This window comes from Oncorhynchus mykiss, chromosome 26 (assembly GCF_013265735.2).
Source record: "Oncorhynchus mykiss isolate Arlee chromosome 26, USDA_OmykA_1.1, whole genome shotgun sequence".
NCBI lineage: Eukaryota > Metazoa > Chordata > Actinopteri > Salmoniformes > Salmonidae > Oncorhynchus > Oncorhynchus mykiss.
This window is the reverse complement of record NC_048590.1, coordinates 28,420,558-28,430,613: the sequence shown is the minus strand read 5'-3', so window position 1 is coordinate 28,430,613 and position 10,056 is coordinate 28,420,558. Positions and strand designations below refer to the sequence as shown.

Here is a 10,056-nt window from a genome sequence, read left to right as displayed (position 1 = left end):
GGTGATGGACCATTCTTGATACACATGGGAAACTGTTGAGTGTGAAAACCCAGCAGCATTGCAGTTCTTGATACTCAAACTGGTGCGCCTGGCACCTATTACCATACCCTGTTCAAAGGCACTTAAATATTTTGTCTTGCCCATTCACCCTCTGAATGGCACACAAACCATGTCTCAATTGTCTCAAGGCTTAAAAATCCTTCTTTAACATGTCTCCTCCCCTTCATCTACACTGATTGAAGTGGATTTAACAAGTGACATCAATAAGGGATCATAGCTCATGAATTAGCATTGGAGCTATAAGCAATTTACAAAGACTAGAAGCAGACATTTTTTCCTGCTCTTCTACTAGCCAGCTCTCATCAGCAGGCTTGATATCTCAGACAGATGGTGCAAATGATGCCAAATGTGCATTGTTTTTCTATCATGAGCTGCATCAGGCTATATAAAGATTAGCCACTCTCTGGAACATCATTACCACATTCACATCAAACATGCTAAAACGTACAAATAACATCATTGGAAATTGTGAATACACTTCCCACAAGTGCGGTTTCATTCCTTTTGTGGTACTGTAACATTTTCAATAACCCCTATGGAATAGGATTTGAGAAGATCAGTTCAAACCATGGTCTTCCACACTCATGTGACTTAATCAACTAGAATAGATATAGGATCTATGGAATGTGGTGTTTGGCACACCATATCTTTTTAGCTTCATATTGAATAACTTAAGCTACGGTGAGGAAAAGGACACTGAAAACAAAAGTGAGATTAACAGTAAAGTAAATACATATTTATTTGAATCATCACAGCTCTGGGGATAAAACCTTTGTGGGACCAAACCAGAAGATTCTAGCTAAGTGAAGGTAGTGTAAATGCATGTAGAGTGGAAAAACAACAATTGAAACCAAGATATTCAAGTACTTAAAAAAAAAGTTTATTGGTTTTAAAAACCCTTTAAAAAAAATCTCAACATCAGTGAGCACTTTCAATTAAAAAAAGACAGAAGAAACTTTGCTGAAACGCTAAAGCAACTTTATCAAATTACTCTACGGTCTGCTGTACACTAGACAACAACAAGGGTTAAAGGGACTTTATACCAGGTCTGTGAAAAGTACAGGACTCAGCTGCCCCTGTGCACTTAAAGAAGAACAGACAGGGTTTGTCTTCATTTAAGTACAAACATCAGTGCTTATTTTCAATGGTTTCTGGAGAGAAAAAAATAAATCTTCACAGAGTTACATAAAAAAAGTAAAAACATCTAAAACAGAACGGATTCAAAACCTGAACATACAGAACAAATATTAATCTGAATTAGTAAACGTCAAACAATGCAAGTAACTTGTGAGTCGCTATACCTTTCTGTTCCGATTGACAGGACCAATCCTGAATTACAGCAAAGTGGTTACAAATACTCTGTACAATAGAATTCTACAAACATGCACACATATCATTTATTAACATGGTGAATGATTTATTTGAGAATATTTCTGTTTAAATGTTTCTTTAAATTGAGTTTCATATTCTCATGAGAATGAAGTAAAAAATAAAAAAGTATCTCATTGAGATTAAGGTACATTGCTACACAAGACAATTAGCGTTCTCATATTTTTTTGATTGACATTTCAATTATTTTTTCACTTAGTTAAGCTCTTTAAAAAAATATTTGGGTTGCTTCAATTAATGCATTTGTCCTAAAAGAGGTGCCAATGCCTTGGTTCATTAAATGTTTAGTGCAATAACATGAACCTTCAAAGCTTGTTGAAATTTTAACCATGACATTCCGATGTCCATTGCAATGTTCTTGGCACAAAATCTGTCAGAGAAAGATAGCTATGCAACCTGGTAATATAATACTTTTTTTTTTTTTTTAAATACCCATGCTATTTTCTCACTCGAAGCAGACGTCTTCTGTAAAAAGCCAACCAATATAAATCTCAGGAAGCAAACAAAAAAACACCAAGCTAAGAAAAAAACAAACACACAGCATTATCTGTACAAGAAAGGGCGCCAGCGGCCAAGCACAGTTTAGCTGGCTCCTGATCCAAAATCACCAATATAGCATTTCAGAGGGTGCAGGTGCACAGAACCAGTTTAAGTTATATCAATACAGTGTCAGAGCTTTCATACGTACAAACTGTGGGGTTCAAAATGAGAGGAACACTTACAACAGTCAACTGAATTAACCCCAATATTGTCCTGCTACATTGGTTTTTATAAACCAGAACAGTAGTGTGGTTTTCAGCATGTTTTCCAGTGCTACAGATCAGTTGCCAGTTTCACAATTTCCTCAAATTATTTTCAACCATCCCACCTGAAAGAAGGACAATTCCAAATGGCCATATAAAGGTATTTGACTGATGTCAGGCAAATAGGCAAATGACTGGGTTATTTGTGGGTTCTTCTTCTAAAAAAAAAAACAACTATTTAATGCTTTTTTTTCTCACACTAATTAGTTACTCTTTGGTATGGATATAAGGCTCAGAAGATTAAAAGCTCATAAAAACCACAGGATCTGGCCAATTAGCTATTCCCTTTATGATTTGCATGCCTTATTCACACACTGTTCTTCACTATACTATAAGCTATTTAAACCTGTAGTAGATGACCCATACTTTACCACTCAATTTTTTACTAATTTTTCCAGGTGAAACACGTCCCTTCACTGTTAGAATAAAATGCAGTGGATTAATGAACTCAACAAGAACATTATTCAAGGGGAAGAAAATGACAATTTATACAAATGTTTATGTAATTCTGTATTACAGTATTCCATAATACTGTATTTTCTACTGGATCTAGACTAATGTAAGGGGAATAGCTTTCAATGTATGACGGTAAAATATGCACTTTTGTGCCTTTTTATAGGAAGGACTTTGAATATCTAATGGCATAATATTAAACTAAACTATTAACTTTAATTGAATCTAAATTACTTCATATCCATCACATTTTTTACTGAATGTATGTAACATGACATTTTTTTTTTAAAGGGAAAAACTACATACATTTACATAAACCTGCAGTAACCTACTTTGACAGTAGCAGCCGCTTTGATAAGTAAAAAATGCATAGTGTTAAAATAAATCAGAACCAGAATAGTCATTTTCCCCCAAATAGATACACGACTGAAACAGGGCAGGGTCATCTCCAGTCAATACACTTTGGTATAGGGGTGTCATAAGGTTAAATTCCTATTCATATATTCCTCCACTTCCTTACTTAAATCAATATATTTCTGTTAATTAAAATGATACCCGCCAAATAGTCAAAGAACGTAAATAAAACTCCCCACCAGTGCCCTACACAAGTCTTAAAAAGCTTGACAGAGGTGAAAAGGGTCATCTTCTGCATTATACGGTTTAAATACAAGATTTAACTGTCCTCCATCTTAAAGCCTATTTCCTTTAGTTCTGCAGTCACTAAAGTGCAAGCTATCCCCATTACAGGTCTTTATTATGGTTGTTTTAATTCTTATAAACATATACGATTCTAAACAAAGCAATCCTTTCGACACTAAGGACAGGGGAGCTCAACTACAGTAAGAATGTCAGCATTCAGGGCAAAATGTGGGAGAAGCAAGCCTAAAAAATGACAATATTAACAGATACCATCTGTTGTTCTTCAGCTACCTGCTCTGAGTTTCAGTGTACTCAAAGTGCATTAACTACTGGGACATGAGGGGAAATCTGAAAAGGTGAAAAGACATAGTACATTCAAATCTCAATTTAATAGCCTACATTTTTTGTACCATGCACACTGGAATTTGAGTGGTCAATATCTTATTTGTAAAGTTTGCATAACATTTCAGCAAAACGGACAATCAGACATCTTCTGACAAGTTTAGTATACAGACAGTATATCTTGACCTTTAAATCTATAGTTTGAATAATATTCTGTAGTCACAGATTCTTTTTCAAACAGCTGCCGTTTTCCTACTTGTAAAAATCCAAATTCTGAGAGAATGGAACTAGTTTGCCTCAATATCATTGCAAACAATGTATGTTAAAGGTCGAACACAGCTGTTTTTTTTTTATCTCAATATCAAATAATTTATTTCTGGGTAAAAATGAAGTACCTTACTGTGATTTAATTGAAAGAAATGGGCAAAAAGTAATAAAAATAGGTTCTTAGCAAAGAACAAACTCTCAAGCAAGAATTTTGCTAGGACTGAGTAGGGAGGGGAAACCTAAAAACTAGCTGTTATTGGCAGAAGGTTTGGAACTCTTTCTTATTGGTCTATTAAATACATATACTGCCAGGTGATGTCACCATGCAGGCCAAAACTCCATCTCATCTAAACAGGCTGAAATTTTAGGCGGTCTTTTCAAACAGCTCCTACACTAAAAGGGCATTATCATTTTCACAGTATTATTCCAACCAGTGTGGAAATATTTAAAACATGGTTCTTTAAGTAGACCAACGAAACATTTTTATTTACAGATTATGGGGGAATTTTTTTAACCATCGATTGATTTTGGTATATTTGTCTTGCACCTGCAATCCTTAAGAAGACTTGAAACGGCAATGAGAAACATTAGTACCAGTGCATGCTACTGCAAATGCACTCTCGAGGTATCTCAACTCTTCATTGAGAGGTACAGGGGCATATTAGGTGAGCATACACCCCATTTACCGTTCTTGCACAACAGTATGCTTCTAAAGCAATTCCAAATGATTTGTCTGATGAAGTCTATCTTCAGATCTACCTCAATGGAAGTAAAACAATTTACAGAGGGAGGAACAGTTGCCAATTATTTGCCAAACCTCTTATTTTAGTCAACAGCTCCTGAACAAAAACATTATCCAAAATGATAGTCTACAGATCTCTTAAAGATTACCAAACATCTCTCTCTTTATATCCTGTCCTTCTGAAAATGTAAAAATACTTGTTATTCTACTGTCTTGATCTAAATGCTCTTGAAAAACTATGATGTCTGAAGAGGGAGAAATGGATGAGTCAGCACCAGCGATGAGCTGTGAGAGAAAACCAGCATATTTGTAAGTGTGATCATTTCTGTTCAGCCTGGCACTTAGACTGGACAAAAGTCATTGTATCCCGAGTGTTGCAGTGTGCTATACAATGTCAATGTGAATAATTACAAAGAAGATTTTTACAAAACAATAGGTATAAACAAACCATTTCACCTTCATGAAATAAAAGCAGAGCCCATATTAACCCATTAACCCGACTGTGGGCTGGTCTTTACTTTCCAGCCAATCAAATCCATTGGAATTCGCAGTCTCGCTGCAAATCTGCTGGAACAGCGGATCATTCTTCAGTTCCTCCAGTGTAGAGTCTTCATATTGTCCCTGCTGCTGATTGGGGTCAAACAGAAGGTTTGTGTCCAAATTGTTCAGGTCATTGATGCTACTGGAAAGATCAGAGGTCAATCGAAAATCAGACCCCACAGGGTTGAGTTCTGACACCTGTCCCACGAGCTGATTGCCAGGAGTAAGGCTGCCGTCCACTAAGAGGTCTTTAACGGTGGTGCTGAAATCTAGCTGCAGCTGTTGTTGTTGCTGCTGCTGAAGGTTCTGGGCCAGCAGCATAGGCTGGCTCTGCTGATGCTGCTGTTCTCCAGTAGCCGATTGTGCTTGGCTGTCACCTGCTGAGAGAATCATCTGTTCGTTCCTAGAGTTCTTCATGAGGTAACCAGGCTTCTGAAACTCGTACGCATTCTGAGTGTTGGAAGTCATCAGAGTCTGATGGTTGGCACTTCTGGGGAAGCTGGGAGTGGTCTCTAAGATGTGGGTGAGGTTCATGCGGGCTGTGTAGTTGGACGGAAGGTTGTTGATACCCAGGCCCCGCACCGCGTCGTCACTGTCCCCGTCCATCTTGCTCAGGAGCACGTTGGTGATCTTTTTGCTGTTGGTTTGGCCCTGCATGGGCAGCACCTCCGTCTGCATCATCACGTTAACAGGCACAGACTGGCTCCTCTGTGCCATGCTGCTGACGTCCCCATGGCTGTTGGCGAAGATGTTGATCATCTCGGGGGTCACGGGGGAGGTGAAGGGGGACACCACTGTTCGGGGGATGTTGCCACTCTGGTTGCCACTCAGGTTTCGCTGGCGCACGGCAGGGCTCACACTACGACAGCGGAAGGTCCCGCTTGCTGAAGATGTACTGGTGGTCTTGTTGTCCAGAGGGGCGGGCACAGCGAAGCTCTCCTGCTTGTTCAGGTTGGCCATACTGGCTGCCTGCTGCTGCACCGGAGAGATGGGTGTCAGGCGGCCGTAGTGTCCGTCGTGGTGCCTCGTCTGAGACTGATAGGACTGGCCAGGGATGGCGAAGGCATGGGGCTTTCGGAAGTGGTCGTCGACCAGGTCCTGATAGCTGGGGAGGATACTGATGCCGTTGATGGAGTTCCCCCCGCTTTTGTTGTAACCATTGTTCATCCACTCCAGTTTGGCCTTGTCTGGGTGAGTAGCCATGGGCCTCTGCATGGGCTTGACAGGGCTGCTGGAGACAATGCTGCCGTCGTGGTAGCCTGTAGTGCTGGAGTTAATGGGAGTGAAGGCAAAGGGGTTCCTGCACTCCACAGGGCTGGGGGGCACGCTGCCGCTGCAGTTGGAGTGTGGAGTGCCGATGGGGGTGTGTCGGCTGCTCCCCAGGGCACTGTCCACCGGGGTGGTGGGGGCCATGCGGGAGCAGGGGCTCTCCCTAGTCAGGCCCTGGCCTCCTCCCATCATCTCAGAGGTGGATGTGGGAGTTAGGGTAGGGTTTTGGACAGGGGTGGTGCTGCTGTGTACTGATTGGAAGTAAGGGGTCATTGTCTGGTTGGAGGACATCATGTTGCCCTGCATTACAGACTGTTGGCCTTGCAGCGTCACGTTAGCTCCGAAGGCCTGCAGACTGCTGTTGAGCTTCATCTGCTCCTCCATCTGCACCAGCTCCTCCACAATGCTGTCCTGGGTCATATCGTCATCATTGAAATGGAAGTAGTCCATGTCTGTCTGCATGGAGAGCTGGCTAGAGGCTGGGGCCTGGCCCATCATGGCCAGGGGCTCCATGACCGGTGTGGATGCCTGCTTGTGATCTGTGATCTGCTGGGCGTAGGCTTGCTGCTGCTGTTGCTTACCTCCCTCCAGCTGGCCCCCAACCCACATGGTGTTCCTCAGGTCACTCACAGCAGACTGCTCCGGTAGGGCAGAGCTGTTGGGCATGGCTTGCATGTTACCTGTCATGTGCTGCTGGTGCTGAATTCGTGCATGACCAGCCGGGGCACTAATGTTGCTGATGCTGCTAGTGTCCATGGTGATCGGAGTGTCTCTACTCTGCACGGAGCTCTGTGGCTTGACAACAGTCTGGAAGCCTCTGGTTCCGATGGGGGTATCAGAGAGTGACAGGATTCGAGTTGGGACAGTGGAGTTCAGTTTCACAGTAACTTTACCAATGGCTGGTGCACTTTCAGGTCTGACCGGGGTTCCTGTCCTGGGGAGTTTCTTCACTCCTGCACCAATCCCATGTCTGTAACCATCGGAGCCCCCAAGAGGTTGCTGGGAGACGAAGACCCTTTTGACAGGCGTGGGATAAGACTCGGGGCCGACGCCTGGGCGTTTCCTGGGGCTCTTGGAGGCGATGAGTGATGTGGCAACAGTGCCGCCATTGGGTGACAGAGTGGTGCTGGTATTCTGATTGGAGACCGTCAAATACAAAGTACTTTCGTTATTGGTGTTATTATTGCTACCAGCTGTAGCTGCCACAGTGTTGTTGCGCAAAGAGGACTTGCCATTGCAATTGGTTCCAGCCATTGCCTCCAGTCCCAGGGAGCCTTTAGTGTGAGGCATGGGCACACTGGCAGCCCTTGGTACAGCTCCTCCAGCCCTCTGGCCCCCTGCAGCTTCCTGAGCCATAGTAAGCCTGCTAGCACCCAGGGCCGGACTGCCTTCACTTATGGCTTCACCCTCAATCATCTTGATGTCGATGGTAGGGGTGGTGGTGGCCCGGCCTGACCTGGCTAAGGGGGACAGGATGGGGGCTGCAGAGCCACTCCTGGCCCGCGGGCTGGGTCTGCTCTCCTCCAGGGCTACAGTGCTGCCCATGCCAGCAGAGGCAGGCCTTAAGGTGGTGTTTGTTAAGGTTGTTGTAGTGCTGCAGTTGGGAGCCAGGGATATGGTGGTCATCTTGACCACGTTGACAGAGCTGATGTGGGGTGTGGGCTGCATCACGGTCTTGATGGGGCTGTTGGTGATGAGCAGGGTGGGGGGAGAGCGCAGGGTGATGGCGCTGGTGGCTGAGGGTTTAGGCAGGATCTGGGCATAGCGGTGACGGGCAGAGCGGTCCCCCACAGGGCTGGCTGGGATATTCTGAGGGGTCTTGGGACACTTGACAGGCTGCATTGACTGGGTCACCACTTGGAAGTTGACAGGCAGAATCTTGCCCTCCGATGTTCCCACAGGACTGGGGGACATCAGCTGCCTGCTCCTTTGTACCTGCATATACAGCATAGAAAAACATGACACAAAAAAGTATTAATAAGATGTACAGTTGAAGTCAGAAGTTTACATTCACCTTAGCCAAATACATTTAAACAGTTTTTTCACAATTCCTGACATTTAATCTGAGTAAAAATTCCCTGTTTTAGGTCCGTTAGGATAATCACTTTATTTTAAGAATGTGAAATGTCAGAATAATAGCAGAGAGAATGATTTCAGCTTTTATTTATTTCATCATTCCCAGTGGGTCAGAAGTTTACATACACTCAATTAGTATTTGGTAGGATTGCCTTTAAATTGTTTAACTTGGGTCAAATGTTTCAGGTAGCCTTCTACAAGCTTCCCACAATAAGATGGGTGAATTTTGTCTCATTCCTCCTGACAGAGCTGGGGTAGCTGAGTCAGGTTTGTAGGCCTCCATGTTCCCACATGCTTTTTCAGTTCTACCCACAAATGTTCTATAAGATTGAGGTCAGGGCTTTGTGATACACACTCCAATACCTTGACTTTGTTGTCCTTAAGCCGTTTTTCCACAACGTTGGGAGTATGCTTGGGGTCATTGTCCATTTGGAAGACCCATTTGCTACCAAGCTTTAACTTCCTGACTGATGTCTTGAGATGTTGCTTCAATATATCCACATAATTATCCTCCCTCATGATGCCATCTATTTTGTGAAGTGCACCAGTCCTTCCTGCATCAAAGCACCCCCACAACATGATGCTGCCACCCCCGTGCTGCACGGTTGGGACGGTGTTCTTTGGCTTGCAAGACTACCCCTTTTACCTCCAAACATAACGAAGGTCATTATGCCCAAACAGTTCTATTTTTGTTTCATCAGACCAGAGGACATTTCTCCAAAATGTACGATCTTTGTCCTCATGTGCAGTTGCAAACCGTAGTCTGGCGTTTTTATGACGGTTTTGGAGCAGTGGCTTCTTCCTTGCTGAGCGGCCTTTCAGGTTATGTCGATATAGGACTCGTTTTACTGTGGATATAGATACATTTTTTTCTTGTTTCCTCCAGCATCTTCACAAGGTCCTTTGTTGTTGTTCTGGGATTGATTTTCACTTTTCGCACCAAAGTACGTTCATCTCTAGGAGACAGAACGCGTCTCCTTCCTGAGCGGTATGACGGCTGCGTGGTCTCATGGTGTTTATACTTGCATACTATTGTTTGTACAGATGAATGTGGTACCTTCAGGCATTTGGAAATTGCTTCCAAGGATGAACCAGACTTGTGGAAGTCTACAATTTATTTTCTGAGGTCTTTCTTTTGATTTTCCCATGATGTCAAGCAAAGAGGCACTGAGTTTGAAGGTAGGCCTTGAAATACATCCACAGGTACACCTCCAATTGACTCAAATGATGTCAATTAGCCTATCAGAAGCTTCTAAAGCCATGACATAATTTTCTGGAATTTTCCAAGCCGTTTAAAGGCACAGTCAACTTAGTGTATGTAAACTTCTGACACACTGGAATTGTGATACAGTGAATTATAAGTGAAATAATCTGTCTGCAAACAATTGTTGGAAAATTACTTGTGTCATGCAACTAACTACAGGTCGACCGATTAATCGGAATGGCCGATTAATTAGGGCCGATATCAAGTTTTCA

General features: G+C 43.0%; 1 protein-coding gene across 8 annotated transcripts in view; it reads right to left on the bottom strand.

Annotated features, from left to right (window-relative positions):
• Positions 1-918: 918 nt before the first annotated feature.
• Positions 919-10,056, bottom strand: part of rfx7a (regulatory factor X7a) — a 34,844-nt gene continuing 25,706 nt past the window's right edge. For all 8 annotated transcript variants that reach the window (XM_021586241.2, XM_021586242.2, XM_021586244.2 and 5 more), the window contains one exon: positions 919-8,439. In XM_021586241.2, coding sequence (XP_021441916.2) covers positions 5,179-8,439 — 3,261 coding nt within the window. In that variant the 3' untranslated portion in view covers positions 919-5,178. The remainder of the gene's footprint in view (positions 8,440-10,056) is intronic.